General features: G+C 45.2%; 1 protein-coding gene across 1 annotated transcript in view; it reads left to right on the forward strand.

Annotated features, from left to right (window-relative positions):
- The window catches only part of LOC140406652 (low-density lipoprotein receptor-related protein 1-like), a 1,475,832-nt gene that overhangs the window by 448,060 nt on the left and 999,927 nt on the right, over window positions 1-27,845 (forward strand). Inside the window, exons 17-19 of the mRNA XM_072494659.1 lie at window positions 5,684-5,929; window positions 6,025-6,222; window positions 10,936-11,140. Of these exons, the coding sequence (XP_072350760.1) occupies window positions 5,684-5,929; window positions 6,025-6,222; window positions 10,936-11,140 (649 nt within the window). The remainder of the gene's footprint in view (window positions 1-5,683; window positions 5,930-6,024; window positions 6,223-10,935; window positions 11,141-27,845) is intronic.

A 27,845-nucleotide genomic window follows, 5' to 3' on the forward strand; every position in this document is an offset into this window, starting at 1 on the left:
ACATTGGTGCTATGGAGGATAAGGTTGAATCCATTTGGGTGGAAATCAGGAATAGTAAGGCGAAAAAGTCACTGATAGGAGTAATCTATAGGCCACCAAATAGTAACATTATGGTAGGGCAGGCAATAAACAAAGAAATAACAGATGCATGTAGAAATGGTACAGCAGTTATCATGGGGGATTTTAATCTACATGTCGATTGGTTTAACCAAGTCGGTCAAGGCAGCCTTGAGGAGGAGTTTATAGAATGTATCCGTGATAGTTTCCTAGAACAGTATGTGATGGAACCTATGAGGAAACAAGCGGTCCTGGATCTGGTCCTGTGTAATGAGACAGGATTGATTCAGGATCTCATAGTTCGGGATCCTCTCGGAAGGAGCGATCACAATATGGTGGAATTTAAAATACAGATGGAGGGTGAGAAGGTAAAATCAAGCACTAGTGTTTTGTGCTTAAACAAAGGAGGTTACAATGGGATGAGAGAAGAACTAGCTAAGGTAGACTGGGAGCAAAGACTATATGGTGAAACAGTTGAGGAACAGTGGAGAACCTTCCAAGTGATTTTTCACAGTGCTCAGCAGAGGTTTATACCAACAAAAAGGAAGGATGGTAAAAAGAGGGAAAATCGACCGTGGATATCTAAGGAAATAAGGGAGAGTATCAAATTGAAGGAAAAAGCATACAAAGTAGCAAAGATCAGTGGGAGACTAGAGGACTGGGAAATGAGGCTACGATAGGTGAGGACCTTGAAAGGATTGTTATCACCAAGGAGGTAGTGATGGGCAAGCTAATGGGGCTAAAGCTAGACAAGTCTCCTGGACCTGATGGAATGCATCCCAGAGTGCTAAAAGAGATGGCGAGGGAAATTGTAAATGCACTGGCGATAATTTACCAAAATTCTCTAGACTCTGGGGTGGTCCCGGCAGATTGGAAATGAGCAAACGTGACACCACTGTTTAAAAAAGGAGGTAGGCAGAAAGCGGGTAATTATAGGCCAGTGAGCTTAACTTCGGTAGTAGGGAAGATGCTGGAATCTATCATCAAGGAAGAAATAGCGAGGCATCTGGATGGAAATTGTCCCATTGGGCAGACGCAGCATGGGTTCATAAAGGGCAGGTCGTGCCTAACTAATTTTGTGGAGGTTTTTGAGGACATTAACAGTGCGGTAGATAACGGGGAGCCAATGGATGTGGTATATCTGGATTTCCAGAAAGCCTTTGACCAGGTGCCACGCAAAAGGTTGCTGCATAAGATTAAGATGCATGGCATTAAGGGAAAAGTAGTAGCATGGATAGAGGATTGGTTAATTAATAGAAAGCAAAGAGTGGGGATTAATGGGTGTTTCTCTGGTTGGCAATCAGTAGCTAGTGGTGTCCCTCAGGGATCAGTGTTGGGCCCACAACTGTTCACAATTTACATAGATGATTTGGAGTTGGGGACCAAGGGCAATGTGTCCAAGTTTGCAGATGACACTAAGATAAGTGGTAAAGCAAAAAGTGCAGAGGATACTGGAAGTCTGCAGGGATTTGGATAGACTAAGTGAATGGGCTAGGGTCTGGCAGACGGAATACAATGTTGACAAATGTGAGGTTATCCATTTTGGAAGGAATAACAGCAAAAGGGATTATTATTTCAATGATAAAATATTAAAACATGCTGCTGTGCAGAGAGACCTTGGTGTGCTAGTGCATGAGTCGCAAAAAGTTGGTTTACAGGTGCAACAGGTGATTAAGAAGGCAAATGGAATTTTGTCCTTCATTGCTAGAGGGATGGAGTTTAAGACTAGTGAGGTTATGCTGCAATTGTATAAGGTGTTAGTGAGGCCACACCTGGAGTATTGTGCTCAGTTTTGCTCTCCTTACTTGAGAAAGGATGTACTGGCACTGGAGGGTGTGCAGAGGAGATTCACTAGGGTAATCCCAGAGCTGAAGGGGTTGGATTACGAGGAGAGGTTGAGTAGACTGGGACTGTACTCATTGGAATTTAGAAGGATGAGGGGGGATCTTATAGAAACATACAAGATTAAGAAGGGAATAGATAGGATAGATGCGGGCAGCTTGTTTCCACTGGCGGGTGAAAGCAGAACTAGGGGGCATAGCCTCAAAATAAGGGGAAGTAGATTTAGGACTGAGTTTAGGAGGAACTTCTTCACCCAAAGAGTTGTGAATCTATGGAATTCCTTGCCCAGTGAAGCAGTAGAGGCTCCTTCATTAAATGTTTTTAAGATAAAGATAGATAGTTTTTTGAAGAATAAAGGGATTAAGGGTTATGGTGTTCGGGCCGGAAAGTGGAGCTGAGTCCACAAAAGATCAGCCATGATCTCATTGAATGGCAGAGCAGGCTCGAGTGGCCAGATGGCCTACTCCTGCTCCTAGTTCTTATGTTCTTATGTTTGTTCGTATGTCAGATGGTGAAATTCAAAATCAATTGAAAAAATCATCTGCAATTAATAGTCCAATGATGAACATATGAAAGCCCAACCTTTCCTTCCTAACTCCCTTCCTAACAGCATTGTGGATATACCTCCACCACATCCACTGCAGCGGTTCAAGAAGGGAGCTCACCACAATTTTCTCAAGGACAACGAGGGATGGGCAAAATCCACTGGCCCAGCCAGCAAGGCACACAGACGGGAAATGAATTTTAAAAATTCTGCCAAGAGTGAACATGGCTAGGCATATGAAGTTGTAGCAAATTAATCAATCTCATTCAGACAGTACACAAGGCTAAAACACAGGGGTTGGATTCTCCATTCTGGAGACTAAGTGCTTTCGCTGGAGTCGAATCATTCCTGGTCTCCGTTGGAGTTAGGAGGGTGGTAGAATTTGCATTGTGGGGATGAAGGGGGATGTTCTTCCAATGGGGTTTTGGGGGTACCTCCATTATGCACTGACCCTCTTGACCCACCACAGGGCCCACCGTGAGAGGGCCACGATTGAAAATATCTGCACCCATCTATGTCCATATGAATCCCAGCTGAGAGAGTTGGAGCGTCACGGGGGCCTGGTGAATCAGGCTTCCAGCCCATTAATCGAATGCAATTGGGCGCAAATTATCCATTTGCATCTTCCCGCCAGTGCAGGGCATGTAGCTCTCTGCCGCCCTCGCCGGTGGACCGGAGCATTGGAACAAGCGCCAATCCTGTTTCTAGGTGATGCTCGATTCGCTGCCAGATCGGGAAACTCTCTACTGGCAGCAGGCAGTGGAGAATCCACTCCCAGAAATTTCAGCCTGGCAGAGATTGGACGCCCCTTTCATTACGGCAGGAATAGATTGAGCATGACAAAGCATTAGCCTTATTATAGCAACAATGGAGAGAGCAAATAATTTCATGATTCAAATGTGGGTGCTTTGTTAGAAGTGGACAGTCACACAACGTTAGAATTTTAAATGGAACCACTCCTCCTTTGCAAACAGGCATACACATGGTCTATATGTAAAAAATAAATTTTGAAGTAAATGACTGGAAGACTAAAGCAGAAAAAAATAAGCATTGGAAAAGTTCAGATTCTCTGATGTCATCAATAACAAATAAAAGCTAAAAGATCGAAACAAAAAAAGTTAATCAATTATGTGAATTAAAAATATGAAAATATATTCCTTGATTTAGCTTTGCATGTAATGGGTTGGATTGAATATTCCAAATGCGGGTCCCACACAACACTTCCATGAGGGAGGCCCAACCAAATTAAATGCCAAGTAACCAGTGACCTTCCCCAGGATTAAGGCCCCAGCAGCAGAAATGCTGCCCGCAGTGAGCTGCTAACCAACCAGACAGCAGCAGTTCCCCATATCCGACAGCACCACTGGGAGCAGTGGCTGCATCAGGGACTTCACCAGCGATCACCTTTTTTGTTTTGTGGACATATATGAATGAAGACGGAATGTGGGTGGGGGGGGGTCATCACTGAAGGAGTGGGGCTCGGGCTGCCGGAGGCAAGGGCAGGGGGTGGTTTACAGTAGACTGCATGCTTCCTGATGCTGGATTCCTCAGTCAGTGATTGAGTCTCTGACAATGAGGGTGCCCTTCCCAGGTGTACTGTTGCCAAATGCAACAGGATTTGCAGGGTTGCCTGAGATAGACACAGGAAAGACGTATGAATTCCATTTAATCCCTGAACCACCATTAAGTTCCAGTTGGCTCAGAGCTGGATGCTGCTAATTGACTCATTAACAAACCTAATTGACATCCTGCCGTGAGTGGTCAGGTTTCCCGCAACAGCACCTTCCTGCCTCCATCTTAACCAGGAGTGGTTTTCCCGCCACCAGGAGGCTGACATGTGGCCTTTCCTCTGATTCAATAGGCTTGGCCACCATGTTTCCTGCCGTTATGGGCTGGATTAAATTCTGTCCATATTTTCTTATTATTAAGACTGTAAAAAAAAAAAAAAAAAAATTTTACACAGCAAATGTTTTTACACAGTTAGAATTTGGAATGTACTGCCTGAGAATAAATTGGAAATAGAGTCAAAAACAACTTTCAAAAGGAATTTTATAAGTACATGAAAGAGAAGAAGTTTCAGAACTTTGGTGAAAGAGAAAGGTTGTGGAAGGAGTTTAATAGCTCTTCCAATGAGCCAGCACAAATGTAATGGGCCGAATGTCCTCTTTGTGTGCCATGCCATTTTTTGATTCTATGAATACCTTTGGCATTCTGACTAACAGAGTTAAATGCCTCAGGCCTTCTGGTGCAAGCCATGTTGGATAGGCATGCACTGCGAGGATATGGCATCTGAAGATATATTCACTGGCTTTGAGCACTAGTTTGCAGTCATTGACATTTTTGCGACATTACATCAAGGTCCTCGTGGCTTGACTCTCGGTAAAACCACCACACTATCTGAAATCACTGCCTTCCCAAAATTTGTCTTGTGAGCCTCCTATCCTCTTGCGAATGGAGAAATTATATCTCTGATTCTTTCCACCCCCCTGCCTGAGGGTACCAGTGCCAAATCTTGGAGCCTGTTCTCTACCATAGTGTGCCATTGTTGAGTGTTCCCCACATCAAAATCACTTTTTAAATGACTTAGCATCTGCTTTTGCGACAACATGTATCCAGTTTCAAAGGTGCAGGATGTCTTTTTAGTACAGACTAACTTTAACTCACGTTACTCTCTCATAATTCTGTGCTCACTGCTCAAGTGTGAAGCCACTTAACAGCAGGATTAATACTGCCTGCATGTCAAAGTCATTTAAATTAGCAAATAACATGAACTCTGCATGCTGCTAACTTCAGAAGCAACAGGCATGGGGCAATGTCCCATCAAGTCACCCATGCCTGTTTTTGGGCTCTGTACAATTTTGCCTCTGAAATGTTTTACTAAAGAAATTATGGATGTGTTCCAAACAAAATTTAAAATTCACTGCGTTTCTCTTCTATTAAAAAGATGGATTTTGTTCACTAAAAACTCCCAAACTAGAAATCTGTCCTGCTTTTGCCTCACAGCAAATTGGCGGTGTACATGGATCTTTTCAATCTGTCAGCTTCAACAAGCACAGGCAGAAGTAATAAATCTAATTATGTGCCCAGCCAGTAGACCTTATCTGCGCATAAGAGTAATTTGACATATAACTCTTTGGTTCCGGTTGTCTTTAATTAAGCGCCCTCTCTGTACGATTGTAGAAAATTATGTCATCTATAAAAGGTATTGCTCCTAAATCAATCGACTGCTTTTGTTCACAGATGAGTGCTTTCTGAATAATGGAGGATGCAGCCACCACTGCACTTTTGTAACTGGGGAAGGTATCGTCTGCTCCTGCCCAACAGGAATGCACCTAAGTTCTGACAAGAAAACCTGCATTGTCCTCGATTACTGTAGAAAGCACCTCAGGTGCAGCCAAGTGTGTGAGCAACAAAAGAAGACAATTAAGTGCTCATGTTATGAGGGCTGGCTGCTTGTACCCGATGGTGATAGTTGCATTAGTTTAGGTAGGTCATTGTCATCCTTAATTGCGTTATTTTTCTCGTTCAACATTTATTTGAACTGACACGCTAATCTCAGACGTGTATATTTTTTTTCACAGATCCTTTTGAACCATACATAATTTTTTCCATTCGGCATGAAATCCGAAGACTGGATCTTCACAAGCAAGACTACAACTTATTAGTCCCTGGCTTGAGGAACACGATAGCAATTGATTTCCATTTTACTCAGAGTTCTCTCTATTGGACTGATGTTGTGGAAGATAAAATTTATAAAGGAAAGCTCTCTGAAGTTGGAGGTATATTTTTTTGGAGATAACGTTTTTGCCCAATTGCTACATTTTTAAAGCTGCACTTCGAAGATATTCCAAAATGTTTCCTTTAGACGCTGTGTTTTATATTGCAAGGTTTTCCTGCAAATGCTGGTACTAATGAAATAAAACATTCATTCTTCAGGGTGGTTTAGTGATTATGCAAGTAATACAGTCAAGAGGAAATTTCCCTCCTGTTATGTTAAAATAGAAATGTGGCCTTATCACCATGTTCGCATTTTCAGAAACTGCCCAAATGCACATGTTGGATTCATAACATTTACAAAGTGTGATTAGTTCACTTCAATTCACTTTGGTTTGTTTAACTTTAGCTGGGAACAGAGTTGGCATCCTTAAGGTTTATCAATACATCAATACAAATAATTGTTCATTATCATGTACAATTAACACATCAAAAGACTAAGGGCAGGATTTTCCGTCCATTCCTGCTGGCGGGATCTTCCGGTCCTGTCGAAGGTGACCCCCTGCAGCGGGTTTCCTGGTGGCACAGCCAACAAGCCACGCAAAGTCTCACAGGCATGGGCAGCAACCAGAAGATCCCACCAGATGCCAATGGTGAGCTGCTTCCGCTGCTGGAAAACATGCCGCAGGCAGAGGAGAGGGTGGAAAAACCCACCCTAAGGGTTAAGGATGATGATCAAACGCAAACAGAAATTACTGTTGATGCTGAAGGTCTGAAAGTAAAACAGAAAATGTTGGAAATACTCAGCAGGTCAAACGGCATCAGTGGAGAGAAAAATAACTAAGTTTCAAGTTGATGTTCTGATAAAATCCATCGATCTGAAATGTTCACTCTGTTCCTCTCCCCACAGATGCTGCCTGACCTGCTGAGTATATCCCGAACACTCACCTTTTATTTAAAGGATCAGGGCAAAAGGAGTAAGAAGAGCAGTTCGATTTTTTTTCTTTTAATCTAAAGATTTATATGCTAAATTACAAGATTAACCATTGACAGAAATGTAAAAGTAGGTTGAAGAAATTACAAAAAGTGTAACTGAAGGAAAAAGAGGCACAATGATATTGGCTGGAGTTGGAATGCATAAAAAAAGGTTTTGAACGACTTAATGGTCTTTTGCTAGATCAGTTTCGATCAGTTGGCTGGACAGCTGGTTCATGATGCAGAGTGAGGCCAAGAGCATGGGTTCAATTCCCGTACCGGCTGAGGGTATTCATGGAGGCCCACCTTCTGAACCTTGCCGCTCACCTGAGGTGTGGTGGTCCTCAGGTTAAATCACCACCAGTCAGCTCTCCCGCTCAGAGGGGAAAGCAGCTTCTGGTCATATGGGACTATGGTGACTTTACTTACTTTTGCTATGATTGACAGCTCCTCACCACAACAAAAGTAGTTAAGTGCTTTCTGCTGTGAATAAGAGGAAGTGAAACCACTTAGCTACTTTTGATGTGGCCAGGATCAGCTAATAATAGCAAGAGTGTTTATAAACATTGTGGTTAACATATAAGCAGGGTTCATGAGATGGATTCAAGCATGAAAGGAAAGATAGATAAACAATCCATCACGCAGCTGTCTCAAGACTAATACAACTGTCAATAAATGGCTAGTGAAATGTATTGCTCTGTGACATTGAATGGGAGTTTTGCATTTCAAAGGCTGACAAAGGATTTGATACCCTTTCAAGTGTACTTAACTTTCCAGGCAGCCTCTGATACTTGTACAGCTGCTGCTTTAAATACATTTGTGTTAGGCAATAAATGTTAGAGAAGGCTAAGTGGAAATGCAGTGATCTCTCACTGTAGTGCCTGGACTGCTTTTCAGCTTTAAGGCAGGTGTGATGATGGGACTCTCTGATGGGGTTGTTTGATCGGGCTGTCTGATGGGACTCTCTGATGGGGCTCTCTGGTAGGTAGTCTAATGGGGTATCTGATGTGGGGGGTGTAATGGGGTCTCTGATGTAGGTTTTTGATAGTGGTCTGAGATGGGGTTCCCTGATGTGGTTCTCTGATGGGGGTCTCTGATGGGGGTCTCTGTTGTGGGACTCTGTTGTGGGTCTCTGATGGGGCTCTCTGATGGGAGATCTGAAGAGGTCTTTGATGGGGTCAGATGTGAATGACTGATGGGGGGTCTGATGAGGGTGAATGACGGGGCAGCGGGCCAGTAGGGGGGGTTGGTGGTGTTGGTTGGGAGGGTCAGTGGGGAGGGGGTCAGTTCACCCTCATGCCTGAGTGCTGTGTTTGTGGCTTTCCACGGTGGGATTTCAGCGGGTTTGGTTTCCCCATGCCCTGGTCAGTCTTCTCCACTAAAATGTACCTTTACGCCTTTTTTGCTCTGCTTTTCTGGAGTAATTTCCAATGGATGCACAGGTATGATCAAACCAGATATTAGTATAGAAATATTAAAACTTGTGAAGTAGTTTACTATTTTACCTGGATTGACTGGTAAAGGGGAGGGATAAGGCAATTAGCCTTTAATGTTAGCTCTGAGTAAATGCGTAGACTCAATTAGATATCCCTGCAGTTAGCTGGGTTGTGAATTGATCCTTTTTGTTGGTGATGTGCATGACGCAGTATTTTTTGATGTGGAGATGCCGGCGTTGGACTGGGGTGAGCACAGTACGAAGTCTTACAACACCAGGTTAAAGTCCAACAGGTTTGTTTCGATGTCACTAGCTTTCGGAGCGCTGCTCCTTCCTCAGGTGAGGAAGGAGCAGCGCTCCGAAAGCTAGTGACATCGAAACAAACCTGTTGGACTTTAACCTGGTGTTGTAAGACTTTGTGCAGTATTTTTTGGCATTGGATGCCATCCCCGTTTGATCCATTCATTCACCGCATGAAAGACTCCAGTCAACAGATAGCTTTAGGTACTGTAATCAAATTCTCCAACAGGTATATAGATACACCAGCATACCTGAGGGTTCATCTGAAAAATAATCTTCAAGAGGATTCCACTTCCAGCAGATAACATCCAAAGCAAACAGGTTTATTGAATTTCTGAGGAGAAATCTCTAGTATTTCATCAAAAACACTAATTGTAGCTTACCAAACCTTTCTTTGTCCAGTCTTGTAGTATGCAGGTTTTATGTAGAATCCTCATATGATCAGAGTTACAAATAAGATTGAAATCATCCAAAGCTTTGCTGCATGAATCAGTGTGGAAATCCTGGTGCCTTATTGTTGATCAAAGATTTGGAATGTGAATCACTCCAGCAAAGGAGGGTGAGAAGTAGACTGACCTTGTTCTATAAAATATCGATTGGATTGCTGGGAATTTCCAAAAATAAATACCTGGGGCGAAATTCTCCCCAAACGGCGCGATGTCCGCCGACTGGCGCCCAAAACGGCGCCAATCAGACGGGCATCGCGCCGCCCCAAAGGTGCGGAATGCTCCGCATCTTTGGGGGCCGAGCCCCAACATTGAGGGGCTAGGCCGGCGCCGGAGGGATTTTCGCCCCGCCAGCTGGCGGAAACGGCGTTTGTTGTCCCGCATGTCAGCGGCCGCTGACAGTTTCCCGCGCATGCGCAGTGGGGAGAGTCTCTTCCGCCTCCGCCATGGTGGAGGTCGTTGCGGAGGCGGAAGGGAAAGAGTTCCCCCACGACACAGGCCCGCCCGTGGATCGGTGGGCCCAGATCGCGGGCCTGGCCACCGTGGGGGCACCCCCCGGGGTCAGATTGCCCCACGCCCCCCCCCCCCCCAGGACCCCGGAGCCCGCCCACGCCGCCTTGTCCCGCCGGTAAATACCTACTTTAATTTACGCCGGCGGGACAGGCAATTTCTCGGTGGGACTTCGGCCCATCCGGGCCGGAGAATTGAACGGGGGGCCCGCCAACCGGCGTGGCCCGATTCCCGCCCCCGCCCAATCTCCGGTACCGGAGACTTCGGCAACCGGCAGGGGCGGGATTCACGGCGGCCAACGGCCATTCTCCGTCCCGCTGGGGGGTCGGTGAATGACGCCCCCTATCCTCTCAGGCAATGACAAAACACGGGGAAATCATCTGCCACAAACTTCAAAGATTGGTTTCCAGGATAATGTATCAGAAATCTTTCTTCCCAAGGACAATCCCACAAAGGAAAAAGCTGCAAAAGGAAATAGTGACAGCCCCAATCACTTGTAACCTTCACCATCCAGCTTTGGATCATTTCCATTTGTAAGATTTCATTATCAATGAACTACAATCAGGACTACCATCTCATGCCTCGTTTAGCTAGCGCTACCCAGATAGGTGTTGGTGGAATACTGATATTGGTCTGTCATGCCGATTCAAGCAGCATGACATGGGGTAGAAACGTCAATCTGGTGCTGTTCAGTGCATCAAATGGGTGGTCAAGTGAAATTTATTTTTCTTTTTTTTAAAGTTTGAATATTTTTCTAACCAGAGGAAAGCAGCTGCACTAAGTATTGCTTCACATCTTCTAAATGCCAAAATGAAAACAGAAGGAACAGTCATTTTCGAACCAGTTTATTTTCCCATTCATTGTGGGTTTGTTGGACAGTGTTTTACCGCACGGGAAATTGAACACCTTCAAATCCAACAGATATATTCAGTATCAAACAGCTTACCCATGCAAAGTTATGTGGTATATATGATCCAGTTTATTGGGTTATTTTTCCAGATGAGTCAATAGGTTTTGTACAAGATGAACATGATTATGCCAATTATTATTGGCGAAGAAATTAAATATACCTAACCTTGATATTTATAGGAATGACGTGGTTGTTTTTTCAGCTGTAAGCAGTGTGGAAGTTATTGTACAGCATGGTCTAGACACTCCCGAAGGGCTAGCGGTGGACTGGATTGCAGGAAACATCTACTGGATAGACAGCAAAATGGAACAGATTGAAGTAGCAAAACTGGATGGCAACATGAGGACTACCTTAATCGCAGGTTCTATGATGTATCCACGTGCCATAGCTTTGGATCCTCGACATGGGTTAGTTTGCAAATCTTATTTTGTAGAAGACAATAAAATAAAATAATTTACTGCATCATTTTTACTTTGCATTTTGAAACACAGGGAACAAAGCGATCTTGCTACCGTAAAAGTTTTAATCTTTTAATTAATAAGCGGCCATTTTGATGAGTCCTGGAGGATAAGGAAAGAGAGAAAAATTGTTCACAAAATATAATAAGGCAAAAACTAAATAATGTAGAGAAGCAAAGCTTCTGGTGGTGCATAAATCACTAAATATAGTAAGACAAGTTAGTAAAATCATTGTTACGACCAGGTTCGGAGGAGTGAGCTGACTCATCTCTTTAGCCTACTCCTGGGTTAGTTATAAGAGAACTTGCATTTAAAAGGGTGATGATAATGCCAATTCGATATGTATACTTAACGCATGAAACTCCATGTAAAAATAAATCCAGCCATGTTTCTTAAGTTTGAGGTACGGTAGCAGTACGGTAGCACAAGTGGATAGCCCTGTGGCTTCACAGCACCAGGGTCCCAGGTTTGATTCCCCGCCTGGTCATTGGCTGTGCGGAGTCTGCACGTTCTCCCCGTGTCTGCGTGGATTTCCTCCGGGTGCACTGGTTTCCTTCCACAGTCCAAAGATGTGCAGGTTAGGTGGATTGGAATTAATAAATTGCCCTTAGTGACCAAAAAGGTTAGGAGGGGTTATTGGGTTACGGGGATAGGGTGGAAATGAGGGCTTAAGTGGGTCGGTTCAGACTCGATGGGCCGAATGGCCTCCTTCTGCACTGTATGTTCTATGTTCTACAAGTAACGAGTTTGTTATATTGTTGAGACTCACTCAGGTAAAGATGCAGAAATTATGAGCAAAAGGTTTAACATGTGTAAATGCAAAAGAAAACATGCACATGGCGCACCCAAACATGAGAAAATAGTCCTAAACTCTGCAGAGTGTCAGATCTTAAAACTTGGCCAAATAATGAATAACGTCAGGAAAACAATTATTCATAGATTGTCCAGAAACATGTTGAGACCTGAAAGTGGTTGCTGCCACTTTGATTTCTCACTCGAGCAGTCGGCCTACAGTCGTGGCTGGTTGATTCAAATTTTCCTTGGAGATCGTGATGTTGATTCACGATACTCCCTTAAAAACTCTCGGTTTGCAGCAATGAGGTCTTTAGATGGGATTTCAAATCATATACAGCTCATCTTTGATCAGAGAGGAAAAAAGAGAGATGGTGGAAAATTGTTGCCCTGTGGCAGTCTCTCCGGCCCTTAGTTCAAATCCAATATCTTCCACAGCCAAGGGCTGGGTCACACAACCTCTCTCTGGTTTCGATCTGGGCTTATATTGGCCTGTGCCTTTGAGAGCTCTTTAACTTTGTGTCTCCATAAAACAACATGCGTCCTTCACAATTGCAACACAGAGGCTGCTGTAGACCAGTGTCCATTGCTTAGCAAAAGTGATAATTTATATCTATAAATATATATGTCCAGCCAATGTCACTATAAAGCAATATTTTACAAAGCACATCTTTATCATGAAGAGTGCAAATAAAATACTGCTTTTCGCTTCTTGTTGCATAGAGGGAGGATGGAATAGAAATGTTTAAGGTAAGGTGGCAATGCGTAATTTGAGTGCAAGGAAATTTCTGAGGAATATGACCATTTGGAAAGAATGGCTTAGTCTGTGCTATAGGTTTTAGGAAATTATATGTAAAAAGCTAATTCGGCATAATTTGTATTTCAAACTAGTTGAGCTTGACATTGGCAGGAATTTTCTGAAAAAATTACAAAGGGAGGGATTTTCTACGCAATTTGCCGTGTGCTTTTCAGCGGCGGACGCGGCCCGCCAGTAGACTCTTCTGGTCCCGCCGGTGTAAATGGGATTTCCATGTCCGGGAATCCCAAGACAGGGGTGTGCCGTCGGAAGGGACCAGAGCATCCCATCGCTGTGAACAGCTGGTACAATCCAGCCAAAGTATCATTTTCAGCGAGAAAATCGGTGCGATTCCTGCCGGCCCCGGTGGCGTGATCCTGGCTGCAATTTCCAGGCACTTTGAAATTTATATTTTCCCCATGTGAAAAATACATGATTCACCCGCCCGAGGGGACATCTAAGCACTTCAGTGACATGGGTGCAATCGATTTTCCCCTGCACCTGTGGCAGACCAGTTATGGTGCCGAATCCCATTGCCCTCTCATCTAGCTGGGCTTGGTCCAGGTCAAAATTAATAAAGTCGAAAGACCTTGCGTAGAGTGTAACCGTGAACTCACGTATGCATTATTGGCGGATGCCTGTAAGATGCTGGACATGTCACAGGTGGAGCTCTGGAACGATTCTGTTACATAAACATTGAGGGTTGCCGTGACCTTCACGGCCATTGGGTGAGGGTGTCCTCCACCGCCACATGGCGCCAAGTTGGCTAGAATGTTGCATAGGTGCAGTACTGTCTCCCTGTTGAGACGGAGTCTCCTAAGCACATGTTTCTCACAGATCCATGAAGGACAGCCGGATGCTGTAAACCCTCAGTTTCCTTCTTCGCCTGACAACCCCCTGGTTGGCTTGTGCTGTGTCCGGCCCTTGAGCCTGCCCTGTGGCTTTGTGGTGCGGGGTTCTGTTTGGGTGCCAGGTTCTGCCTGGGTACTGCCGTATGTTGCTGTCGGAGTCTGTGCCCCTCCAGCACTGTGATGAAAATAATACCCAGCTCTACGAGTTGCATAATGATATTGCATCGTTATCTGCAAGGGACGACAGAGAGGCAGAGAGAGACACAGTCAGGTTGGTGTCCCAGCCGGATGACTTTAGTAACACCCAACCCATTGGGCTCGAGGACCTAGAAAAAAGCCAGTCCCACACCTTATCTGGTGACTGCCGCTCACTCATAGCTCAGGTGCCCTCCCAAATCCATTACATGACTGGAGCAGGCCTAGGCACTCCCAGCCAAAGTCATCTTTGGCCTCCCATCTGGTTCTCCCCTCCCTTATTCTCTCACTCACCAGGGGTTCTGAATTGTATGCTCACACACCCCTAATGGGCAGGGTCAACTGGAAAGTGATGTGTGCCTTGGGGGCTAATGGATCTTCACTGGCAAACATTGGAGTCCAGCACATAAGCTATCTCAGGGCCTCTCGATCCCCTCTACACAAGTGATCCCCGAATATTCATCCAATTGATTGACTTTAAACATTTTTTTATCCCATCCTTAAAGTTAAAAACCGGAGTGCAGAGTGGACAGGGCCAAACCCCAATCCACTTCATTGCCCGCTTAAAAATCCATATCAAACCCAAATTGAACTGAACTCATGGTCTGCACAAGGAGCTGGCCTGTGGGCTCGGTCCCATTGAACTCCCTGTGCTATGTGGAGACAGTGGTGTTCACCTCCTTCCTCCTTCTCGGAGGCCATGGTGCCTGGTTCCTGTCTTTACAAAGCAGGAGTAATTTGCGGCAGCGTGATGTCATGCCTGGTGGGTGGAAATATTCACTGAAGGCTGAAGATTCAATGTTAACCACTAAGTATGTTAGAATGGTTTCAAAAATCATACAAATCATGTTCCCACCCTTCCTGGGCGTGAGTCTGATTACGTCATTGAAGAGGGCTGGGGAAGATGATATCCTGAGCTCACACTGGCGCAAATCCCTTTTTAGCTACTCACATGATTTAGCACCCATTACGGAATTTGCACCCGCATCTAATGTGGCTGCTATATCCCGCCCATCAAGGTTCAAATAGCTTAAAGAGCTCAAACAATATTTCTATGATGTTATCACTATTGTTATTTACATAATGAATATTATGTAATAATTTGTATTCTGTGCTGTTGCAGATGAATAGTTTCAAACATGATTATGTTTAATTGCTAATCCTGGCTGGTTCCTTCAAATCCCCCCACCCCCCTCCCCCCTGAGAGCGCAGCAGATATTTTGTTCCTGGAATAAATCAGAGTCTGCTTGTTTTTGATGAGGAAACCTCTGCAAATTTCCAGGTGCTTGTGAGTTTCCAATTTTAGATCAGGAGAAATTAGCCTCCCTTTTCTTTGCAACACAATAGACTGCAAACTCCTCGGAGTGGTAATTAGTGTTGGATTATTACTCCATTCCCAATTATTTACACAAGATTTCCACCAGGCCTGTCTTGCTCAACCCTCCAACTCTGGCTGGGGAAGATCCAGGAAACGAAGCAGACTCCATATGATGTGTTAGGCAGGTAGGTTCAATGTGGACTGCACTCGATGCAGGGAAGCTAGAAACAGGCGTCTGACACTGGAGAAGATCCAACACTGTTTTATTCAATGATAGAACTGATATACATATTCAACTGTGGGTCGACACTATACTGAACTGACTGGAGACCTTTTAGTCGCCTGACCAGACTTACTAGCTACCGCATGGTGTTTGCACTTGCTCGCTCGTGAACTCTGACTGTCTCAGTGGCTGGGTCCCGATAGAGCGGGAAACCTAGTGCCCGCTGGCTTTATAGTGGTAATGTCCTGTCTGGTGATTGGCTGCACAGTGTTGTGTGCTTACTGGTCATCATGTGTGTCAATCACTGCCTGTCTGCATCTCATGAAATACATGAGTGGATATTATGACACCATAGCCCAGCATTGAATTGCAGGAGAGGCGATTTGCAGGAGGAATGCATTTCCTCCTGCCATTTTCTATGACACTACCAGAAATAAAGCAGATAAGTTTAAAGAGGTAATTGAAATGAATAGGCCAGGGCAAAGGTAAGTGCTTAACGTATGTGGATAGAGATGACCATTAGGGGGATGGAGAGGCTGTTGGAAATCGGGGGAGGAGGAGGAGGACTCGTACCCGAGGGGTGCGAAGGAGTCAGGCACCGGGGTGGGGGGGTGGTGGGGGAGGTGAGGCATGGGGGGAGGTGCTTGGCATGGGGGATTGTGAGGACAGTGTCGGACATTGGTTGGTGGTGGGGGGGGGGTGAGAGTCAGACATCTGGGGGTCAGACACCAGGGAGTTGGACATTGGGGAGGTCAGACATCAAGGATGGGTGGGGGGGTCAGACCTTTGGCAGTGAGGGGGTGCCGGACATTGGAGGGAGGTGGGGTCAGTCATCAGCAGGGAAGGGGTGTGGGTGAGTCCAGTTGGATTGGTGGGGAATCGAGTCAGGGGAATCCCATGGGGAGCCAAGGTTTGGGGAATACTGTGGGGGGAGATGCAGTAGGTGGGGCAGCAGGAGTCCCATGGGAGGAGTAGTCGGGGCTGGCGTAATCCTTTGGGGTTTTGCACTTGGGGGAGTCTCACGGGGTGCTGATATGTGTCTTTAAAATAATTACCCAGAAGTTAAAGAGGTTTTAATCCTTTCATCTTTTTCTGGTTTACAATTGATGTAACACAGTCGGAATCATCCGAAGTTTGCAATTTGAATCACATTTTCGGAAGGCTCCCAGTGTAGTGCGTTTGCCCAGGGAATGGTCGCTCTTCTGGGCAAATGTGCAACTCCATACTTTTGCGGCATATCTTTGGGGTGCCCATCCCTTCCCAGCCATAAAACTCAATGCTGGAGAGTTCAGAGGTTACAACCATGTATGTTTGCAGGTTAGCACATTGAAATATGACATCTGGAGTGTGATGGATGTTCCGAAAAAATGTATATTTGATGTATGTTATACATCAAGTGCACAAACATATATACCCAATCGTTCATCTTCCATTTAATATAGAAAGTGAATAGCAAATACATTGATCACATGAAACGGAATTAGAAACTAAGATATATTTGGACTGGGAAAGAGGGCAAGAGAGGACAGAGTGACAGGAGTTGAGGAAAGAAGAAAAAAAGGCAGGAGATAGAAGGTCATGAAAGGTGGATAGATGTGGTGGGGAAAGGAAGGGGTGGTGTCGTTGAATGATCATAAAGGAGCAAATGCAAAGAAAGTACCTCAGTTGAAGAGAGTTACCTTCCATGAACAGGACACAGTAGAGGACTATAGAATCCATAGAATTCCTACAATGCAGAAGGAAGCCATTCAGCCCATTAAGTCTGCACCGACCTTCCGAAAGAGCACCCTCCCTAAGCTCAGTCCACCTCCCTATCCCTGTAATCCATCCAGCACATCTTTTGGGCATTAAGGGCCAATTTAGTAAGGCCAATCCACCCATCCTGCAATTCTTGTGGGAAGAAACTGGACCACCTGGAGAAAACCCACGCTGACACAGGGAGAATGTTCAAACTCCACACAGCCAGTCACCAAAGGCCGGAATCAAACCAAGGTCCCTGGCGCTGTGAGGCAGCAGTGTTAACCATTGCATCATCGTGCTGCCCCGAGTGCTCAGTGCTTGTGGAAAGGGATAGGATCTGTTTATTACAAGAGGGGAAATCAAGTGGACTGGTTTTATTGTTAATTGCGACAGAAAGGAAGTGTGAGTTGCACAGGATTCCAAGTTTTATGTTCTGAGAGATGGTACTGACAGCATTGTAACAAGGGTATGTCTTCCTGCTAACCTTCCAATCACTGGGTGCAGAGATATAAGAATCTGTTTAATCTGGCTCTGCATCATCTACGATATCTTGCAAAAAACGTATTTGTTGATTGTTTAGTAGCAGACTTTTAAACTAATCTTCAGTTGGGTTGCTGTCACCACTGTGTTGTGGTGTGAGAATCTGTGATCAGTGTTCAGTTGGAGAAGCTGACAGCTGACTTAAAGGAATCTGCATAAAATGTGGTAAAATATAAATGCAATGTAACTGCAGTGAATATTGAGCATTTTTCAGGCACTCAAAATATTGAAACTAGATTTGAATTCATTAAATATTTAAAATGAGCGTGGTAAGCTATAAATTTGTGGGATCTATTTGTGATCAAGTCAATTGGATTATTTCAGGAGATGGTACATAACATGGTCAGGATTATGCCCATTATATTTTGGCAAAGGATCATGAGGGGAATGGGCCATCACAGTTGGGTGGATAGATGGCCTGTTCTGCCAGGTTGCCGCCTACGTGACAAAGTTTAAAATTACCCTCTGTGCAAACCATGAAATTTGTCCAGATGACTTGCATTTATGTTTTTCCAGCTGTAAGCAATGTGGACGTTGCATGATTAGGTAGCTCATTATTTGAATTATGAGATATTTTCCATAAGAATGCATTGCTGCACTTTTTAAAATTAATGGCTTCGGGCGAATTTCTACACTGATCAAAGTGAAGGTTGTCAATGCTGACGAATGGAACAGTTCTTCTGAAATCCAATTCCTTGAATAGATTTCATTTCTGTGTTGGTTCAGCACAAGTTGAACTCAGCAATAGGGCTTCAAACGAGCGAATAACCAGTTAGCATTCATAAGAGAAATAACCTGTTGATTCATTCATCAATGATGTGTGCAGGATGGCAGAGGATGTAAGCATGGAGATTTAAAATTAGAACTCAGCAGAGACAGAATAGTGGTAGGAGCAGTGGATGATGTAATCTCTGACTTCTTGCAAGTAAAGGAAGACCTCATCAGGTAAAGGCAATGCAGATAGTGTACAAAATTATGAGAGACATATATCGAGTAGATAGGAAGACATTTTTCCCCTTAGTTAGAGGGGCAATGAAGAAGGGGCAGGCATAGATTTATGGTAAGGAGCTGGAGATTTAGAGGTGATTTGAGGAAACACCTTTTTCATTAGGAAGGTGGTGGGAATCTGGAACTCACTGCCTATGAGGCAGGAACCCTCATAACATTTAGGAAGCATTTAGGTGAGCACTTGAAATGTGATAACATACAAGGCTATAGATCAAGTGCTGGAAAATGGGATTAGAATTGATAGGTGCGTGATAGCCAGCACACATACATTGTGTCAAAGGGCCTCTTACTGTGCTAAAAAAAACTCTTAAGACTTTAACATTAGACAGTCCTGTCCTTGGATTGCCACCTTGCTGTGGTGGAGAGGCTTGAACGTTCCATTGATCCTGAGAGAAATGCTGTCAGGAGACTTAAGCTCCTGGCAGAGTCACTCATGACAGTAAGGCCAGAGGGGCGGAACCAGGCAAAGCGCAGTACAAGGCAAGTCCTCAATGGCAGATCAAGCAGAAGACACTAATAAGGCATCAAGAGCTGTGATGACAGATGAAGGCTGCAGGAGTAGGGGGACCCCTAGTCGCCGAGGTTCCCTTGCCACTGGAACTGGACCTACCTTCTGTCAAGGACCATGTTTCTGCTGATGTGCAATGGCATAGCCATGTAAAATAGCCGTCTACCTAGAGGAAACCAGCACAACCCCCCCACACAGACAAGCCCTGTGGAGATTTGCTAGAGGTGATTGAGGTAGGACTGTGAGATATGGAATTCCCTAGCTTCAGACCGGCACATAGGTGATGGAGTTTGATTCAGTTGTATCACTTTTGGAATAGGAACAAGAAAGCATTTCGGCAGCTTACTTCACAACTGAGCAGACCTCTTCAGGAGCCACTCTGCTCACCCCGTATGGGTAAAGGGTGAGAAAAGGTGCCTTAAAAATAGCCTGTTCAATCCCCAACATGGCTGCACAACTTCATTCAGTAGGCTCATCTACCTGCTTTCAGAAAATCAAGGTTAAACTCAATTTCGGAACCCGGAATGAACGAACCCTCATGGATAATGAGCAAAACAATCGACCGGAATGGAGAACTACCCTTGTTGTCTGTGAACACAGGTACTTCAACATTGATGTTGCTGCCCTGCAAGAGACCTGAAGAGCAGGCAAAGGGCAGCTGAGGGAAGATGGTGGTGGTTGCAACTTCTTCTGGAAAGGAAAACCTGAGGTTCAGCCCATGATCCATGGAATCAGCTTTGCCATCAAGAACAAACTCTCAACCATCTCTCAGAGATCACTGTTGGCATTAACAAGTGCCTCATGACCCTCCATCTCCAACATTCCAAAGGAAGATAAGATCGTTTTCCTTGGGGACTTCAATGCCAGGTTGGAAATAACTCCCAAATCTGGAAAGGAACCATTGGAAAGGAAGGAGTTGGGAATTGCCACTCGAACAGGATTCTCCTGCTTGCCAAATGTGCGCAATATGAGCTTGTAATTACTAACACACAGTTCTGCCAAAAGGATAAGTTCAAGACTTCCTGGAGACATCCATGATCAAACCACTGGCACATAATAAACGTTGTCATCATCCGATCCTGAGTCCAAACGATGCCTACATCACAAAAGCGATGACCAGTGCAGATGACTGCTGGACAGACCACCGGCTCACCGCTCCTTTTCGTTCATCAAACTCTACCACAAGCTGCAGATGATGAAGAAACAGCTCATAAAAAAAAATCCCCATTGAGTGGCTTCAAGAGCCAAGCATGGTAGTGAACTTCCAACAGTGTCTTCTCCAATATCTGCCAATATCTCTTAATTCTAAGGGAGTGGAGGAAAGAGCTGAAGATAGCCATAATCTCAATGCTATGGATGCCTGGTCATCTCTCAACAGTGGCTGAGAGACTGGACCAGATACAATAACGTTTTTAAGTTTTGATGCGGTGTAGAAAGATCGATTTGTTCCAGGAATGCTAATATGAGAAATAAGACTTGGTTATTATATAAACATACTTTACTAAAACTGTATTAAAGCAGAAGAAAAAGAAAACAATATTTAAACTTTTACTTCAGCTGTAATTCAGATTACATACAGTTTCGTAACCTTAACACACAGTTCCAATTACACAACACTTTACATGAATACTTTACATGCAGCTCTTGTTCTGCTTACACAAACAGGCAAAGGCAATACTTGCATTGAACAAAGCAATTTTTCTTCTGTAAGGGACATTTGATCAGAACCCTTTATCAAAGCCTGCCTCGGTGGCAACTTTCATGACTTCTCTGGTCGGTTTCCACAGCCATCTCCTGTAACTGTTAAAAACAGCATTTCTTCCTCTCTCTCTCTAAGCTCCGCCCAGCCCTCAAACAAAAGTTCTCTCGGATCTCCAGACTTGAACCAATTATCATTATCTTTGCTTATTGCCCACTCCTGTTTATACAAAAGAACTGAGCTACACCATTCATATGCAACTAACCTTCCATTGATGGAAAAATGGGTCATCAGACTATGTGATGGGATAACAGGTGGTCAAACAAAGTTATACCAAATGACAATGGATCTTGAGTAAATTATCCTGGCTGAACCAGGGCATCCTGTGTATTCCCACAAATGAGATTAAGTCTGAATCGGACAAGGTAACTCAGGCTGTGGGCGTATACCTTTGACTGTGCTGCTAGTAGTCTTTTCCTTCGTCTGGTTAACCCCTAAACTGCCTGCTACATCTTGGACCCCATTTCTGGACCCAAGTTCTTAATATCTCCTTATCATAACACTCAGCTGTGAAGAAACCATTGGCTCCAAGACCAAGGAATACCAAGATTGGTTCAACAATAATTAATGACCACATCGTCCACAAGAAGAAGTAAGCTCACTGCGGCAGGCAAGACAACCTCATCAACAAGAAGAGTGAAGCTCTCCAGGCCTGGCAAAACAACATATAATCAGTAAAGCAAAGAGGAGAGCTCATCAATTAGCCAAGGCAGAGGTACAAAGATGAACTAGGGAAATGATGACCCAATGGTGGACTGAGAAATCTAAGGAGCTGCAACTCCTCACTGTCAAATGTGACACCCGTGGTTCCTTCAGTGCCACCGAGGCAATATATGGACCCAATACACTAGGCCTCAAACTGTTGCAGAGTAAGGACAGAACTCCTAAACTTTGATACAACCATAGATGGGGACATGTTTGAGGAAATCCCCCAATTGCCCTTCAAAGATGATCTTAGACTCCCACCATCATCTCCATCAGCTGTTGCTGAAAATCTGGGACAGAGAAGAAATTCCTGTCGACCTCAGGAACGCCATCATTTCCACCATCTTCAAGAAAGGCGACAAAATGGATTGTGGGAACTTCCGAGAAATGTCCCTACTCTTCATCGCCAGGAAGATCATTACCCAAATCCTTGCTCGCCGCCTTCCTTCCGGAAAGACAGTGTGGCTTCCAACCAAACCATGGAACAGCGGACATGATTTTCATTGCTCAACAACTTCAGGACAAATGCCAGGAGCAAAACCAACCATTCTACATGGCCCTCCTCCATCTGAACAAGGTTTTCGACTCAGTCAATCGAGAAGTGTTATGGAAGAACCTGCCTAATGTCGGCTGTCCAGAAACATTCTTCAACATCCTCTAACTCCTCCACGACAAGATATCGGTGACAGTCCTCGCCAATGGGAATAAGATAGAAATCTTCAAGGTCAAGATTAGTGCTTGTTTAGGGCTGGTTTAGCTAAATGGGCTAGACAGCTGGTTTGTAGTGCAGAACAAGGCCAGCAGCGCGGCATCAATTTCCCGTATCAGCTTACCCTAACAGGCGCCGGAATGTGGCGACTAGGGGCTTTTCACAGTAACTTCAAACTTGTGACAAGAAAAGATTATTATTAGTGTCAAGCAGGGATGTGTCATCACCCCCATCCTTTAATCCATCTTCATCACCTCCATCCTTCATATTGCCAAGAGCAAACTTTCCAGTGAAGTTGACATCATCTACAGGATGGATGGAAAACTTTTCAATTTCAGCTGGTTGAAATCCAAGAAGAAAATAACACTGTCATCGAACATGGAACTTCAGTACATGGATGACATCACCATCTCCACTCTCTCAGAAGAGATTCTCCAAGAGTGCTCGACACCTTCGTGGAGGCATACCAAAGAATTGGCCTCAGCCTTAACCTCAAGAAGACTCAAGTCCTTTACCAACCCCGCCCCAGGGCAAGATCTGGTCTCTCCCTCTGTTAAAATCATTGGGGAATCCCTTCCAAACGTGGAACATTTCCCATAGCTGGGTAGCCACTCTCCGCTAAGGCTGACAGGTGAAGATCCAACATCATATCAAATCCGTGAGCACTATGCCCGGTTGCCTAAGAACGAGAGTCTTTGATGGCTGCAACATTCGTGCTGACACCAAGATCCTTCTATTCAAGGCGGTCATCTTCCCAACTCTTTTATCAGGCTCAGAAACCTGGACTAATACAAAAACCACCTCAAGGCCCTAAGAGGTACCATCAACTCTGCATGGGATAGATTCTCCACATCAGTTGGGAGGACAGTTGTACTAACATGTGCATCTTGAAAGAGCCAAGAGCACCAGCATCACGCCCATGATCATCTAAAACCTAACTTTGCTGGGTTGGCCATGTATGTCGGATGCCAGAGTCCCCACTGCCAAAGCAAATCTTCTTCACCCAGCTCAAGGAAAGCTCCCGAACAAGAGGAGGACAAAGGAAGCACTTCAAAGACACCCTTAAGGCTTACCTCAAGAATTGCAACACAGACCTCAATGCCTGGGATATGCTTGTTCAGAAGAGACCCACTTCAGAAGAAAACCTCCTGATTGAAGGGACACAATTCTTCAAGGACACACAAAAGCAAGAGGAGGACGTAAAAAGAGCCTGAGAAAGTAATACCAGCGATTAGCACCAATCCCACCTCCCAGAAACTCCTGCCATGTGTGCGGTCAAAGATATGGTTCGATGATAGCAAGAACCCAGAGAACCCATGATCAGTAACATAGAGTTTCTTAGGTGGAAAGTAATACTCGTGATCTCTCAAGAAGAAGGGGTAAGACAGTCAGAACTCCATTATATGGGGAGAAAATGAATGATTGTGCAGAGGCCAACTCCTCGTTCAGACTAGTTAAGCAACAAAGACACTCCAGGACAGGGGAACTAATACTTGAAGCGACACCAAGATGACCCACCCAATGACCGAAAAAGTGGTGACAAGGAGACGAGCACAATGTTTGTCCACCCCTCACGAACCACATTCGAGTAACAACTGCCAGCAGTGGTGGAGTAGTAAACATCAATATTCCAAAGTGATGCATGCAAGCCTGTGTTTGAAGTACTTACTTTCCCCAAGCTCAACACATATGTTAAATACATTAGATAAAGAAAAACACTTCTGCTCATGTCATGCCTTTCAAGTTCTCATGTGCTTTGTGGCTAATGAAGTACATTTGATATGTACCCACTGTTGCAATGACATGACAGCCAATTTGCACACAGCAAGGTCTGACAAATAACAATAAAATAAATGTTTGCTGAAACAGTCTTTGCTATAAATGTTGACCAGGACGCCTCGCTCTCTCTGAATAGTGGTGTGGAGGGGGAACCTTCACAACTTCGACACCTGAACAGTAAACTGGCAGAGGGGAACAACTGACCATGGCAGAAGTTGATTGATTTTCGATCCGTTGATATCGATGAAACAAATTGCTGCGGGTTTTATACTGTGCCGGAATCTGCTCCAGCAATTGACCGGCCAGATTTAAAAATTAACCACCGTTTTCTGAAGCCACTTGAGAGGGCAGTTGGAGTCAGTTTTAACATCTCATCAATCATGCATTTGAAGACTCTATGGAAAAATGTACGGTTAGTATATTGACTTAGAGTTTGAAAAAAGAAAAGCAAACTCAGGACTGCCAATAAAAGCATTGGAGAAAGCTGCGGTGACTGGAACATTATAACAGAGGCACATTATAAACAAGAAAAAGGAGGCTAAACAGTGCAATAGCACATCTGTTTATTAAAAATTCCTTTCCATATTATAATATAACATGCTTGTACTGCAAAAATGAAATGTAGGTAATGATTTGACCTCAAGCAACAACCAAACTTCTGAGGAATAATTTAGAAAATGATAAACAGGAAGAGTATCTACATTTTCCAATGATATTGAAGCTCAAACGTTCAAACAGAACATCATGATAATAACCCTTAAGTATAGTGGGAGTCCCTGCAAATTAAGGTTAGATCTTTGTGGAGTACTTTTGTTCACACTGTGCCACCCACTGGAATAAATGAGATCACTTACAGTACTAGTATTATTGCCATTCTTAATAACATAATGGAATCAGTACTAATAACTTTTAATTGTGTGCAAGCACAATATTACAATGTTCTCCTTTAAATTTAATAACTCATTCAATTACGAATGTTACAGTGAAATAGCCATGCACTAGTGATAGTCATAGAATTTACACTACAGTAGGAGGCAATTTGGCTCATCGAGTCTACACTGGCCCTTGGAAAGAGCACCCTACTTAAGCCCATGTCTCCACACTATCTACATAACACAGGAACACCACCTAATATTTTGGACACTAAGGTGCAATTTAACATGGACAATCGACCTAACCTGCACATCTTTGGACTGTGGGAAGAAACCGGAGCACCTGGCGGAAGCCCACGCAGAAACGGGGAGAAAGTGCAAACTCCGCACAGTCAGTGACCCAAGCCAAGAATCGAACCTGGGACTCTGGAGCTGTGAGGCAGCAGTGCTAACCACTGTGGCAGCCGTGCCGCCCATAGAAGAGTACTTAATAACTTTTACTTTTCACATGAGTAACACCGCAGATTTGCAGGCCAAAATAACAGCATCAAGGTATGTCTTAAGATGTACTTAAAATAATTTTATCTTATAGGTCTTTTAATTTCACCACAAAACATGATTAGAGGCTTCCTCCATGACCACAACAACTTTTGTAGATACGTTCCCAGTTAAAATAATTGTGAAGAATTATTAAGAACCTTCTTGGTTCCATTCCTTGCTTATCCTGGCTATTCCGTTCTTGACTTTGCTTCCAAATCCACACTGCTGGAGGATCATCTGTGGCTGGAGATTATAATTTTTATGGGTGATTTTGTGTCATACCATTGAGCTTTTCTGGTATATATAAAGATTAAACACACATTCCCATTGTGGTGAATGTATAGTACTCGTAATTCACCAGTGTATTAGTATCATGTTCTGCCATTGTGTTACAGCTATGTTATGTTGTTGACCTTGTGAGCCCCACCTATGGGCCATTGTGTGGCTTCACCCACAGGGGGATATGTGAGGCATGTACGGGCTCCGCCCATGGCTCCTCCCCTTGAAAGGAAGTATAAAGAGCAGTTGACCTGCAGGCGGTTCACAGTATTGTACCAGTCGCAGGCAGACACTCTTCTAAGCTGATTAAAACCACGGTTTACTTCTCCTCGTGTCTTTGAGTGAATTGATGGTCGTATCAATTTAATCAGCTTAAACACAACTATGGAATCAGCCCTCAAACCTGACAGATTGGAACTCGATCCGCAAGCTGCGGAGGTGAAATAAATTTTTTTGCACTGGCTTCGATGCTTCAAGGCCTATCTTGCTGCCTCTTCCACGCCTTCTGTCACCGATGAACTGAAGCTGAGCCTCCTCCATGCACGGGTGAGCCATCACATTTCTGTTCAGCTCGACGAGGCCTCCTCCTATGCAGATGCCCTCACGATGCTCGAGCGCCTATACGTATGGCTCGTGAACGAGGTCTACGCACGACACATCTTCACCACTCGCCGCCAGCGCCCTGGGGAGTCGCTAGATGACTACCTACGCGACCTCAAAGCACTCACACGCAACTGTAATTACCAGGCCGTTACGGCACATGGAACTCGCCGTCCAAGACGTCTACGTGGCGGGAGCCCGGTCGAATTATGTGAGACAGCACCTACTCGAAAACGGGCCCCAGGATCTGGACGACACGGTAAAGTTAGCCACCTCTCTGGAGGTTGCGTTTCAGAGCCTGACTGCGTTCCCGGTTGACCACACGACCCACTCGTGGGCCCCCGACCAAAGAGTACCCCAGGCCTGTGCCGCCCATCATGGGGGGCTACCCTGCTATTTTTGCGGCCAGTCTCAACACCCCCGACAGCACTGCCCAGCCCGCAATGCAAACTGCAGCAGCTGCAGGAGAAAAGGACATTCCGCCAAAGTCTGTCTGGCCAGGTCTAAGAACTCTAACTCACAGACCCGATCCTCAGACTCACAGGCCCGCAGACCCCACAGGGTGGCAGCGTGTCTGCCGACTCTGCCCCCTGCAGATGCCTCAGCCTTGTGCTATCAGTGGGGGCAGCCATCTTCCAGCCCTCACAGCACGTGCGACTCACATGGGCTGCCATCTTGGTCACCCTCCCCCACTGCGTGCGATCCATGGGGGCCGCCACCTTGGACGACATCTTTCTCTCCGCCCGCCACGCTCGACCACCAGAGGCCGACATCTTGGTCGGCATCTGCTACGCCACTCAACGCGTATGATCAACATGGACAGTCATTGCGGGGCCGCCTCAGCACCTCCGATCACGCCGCCGGCTACCCACAGCTCAGCGCGGTCACCCTGGACCAGTCGTGACCAAAGCACCTCCGGAGCTCCATGATGGCCGTCCGGGTTAACGGGCACGAGACGCCTTGCCTCTTAGACTCTGGGAGCACAGAGAGCTTCATTCACCCGGATATGATAAGGCGCTGCTCGCTCCCAATTTTCCCGGCGCAACAATCCAGCTCCCTCGCCTCTGGGTCGCACTCAATGCAAATGCAAGGGTGCACTACTGCAACCCTAACAATACAGGGCGCTGAGTACGCTAACTTTAAATTATATGTGGTCCCAGACCTCTGCGCCCCTCTCCAATGTAACCTCAGAAGCCTAACCCTGAAGTTTGAGGGGCCCCTGCCCCCACTCACCATATGCAGCTTTGCGACCCGAAAAGTCGATCCCCCCCTTTCTTCGCAAACCTCACCGCCGACTGCAAGCCAGTCGCCACCAGAAGCAGGCGGTAGGGCATGCAGGACAGGACGTTCATTAGGTCCGAGGTCCAGCGTCTCTTGCGGGAGGGAGTCATCGAGGCCAGCAATAGCCCCTGGAGAGCTCAGGTGGTGGTCGTCAAGACC

Source organism: Scyliorhinus torazame, chromosome 2, assembly GCF_047496885.1.
Source record: "Scyliorhinus torazame isolate Kashiwa2021f chromosome 2, sScyTor2.1, whole genome shotgun sequence".
Classification (NCBI taxonomy): Eukaryota; Metazoa; Chordata; class Chondrichthyes; order Carcharhiniformes; family Scyliorhinidae; genus Scyliorhinus; species Scyliorhinus torazame.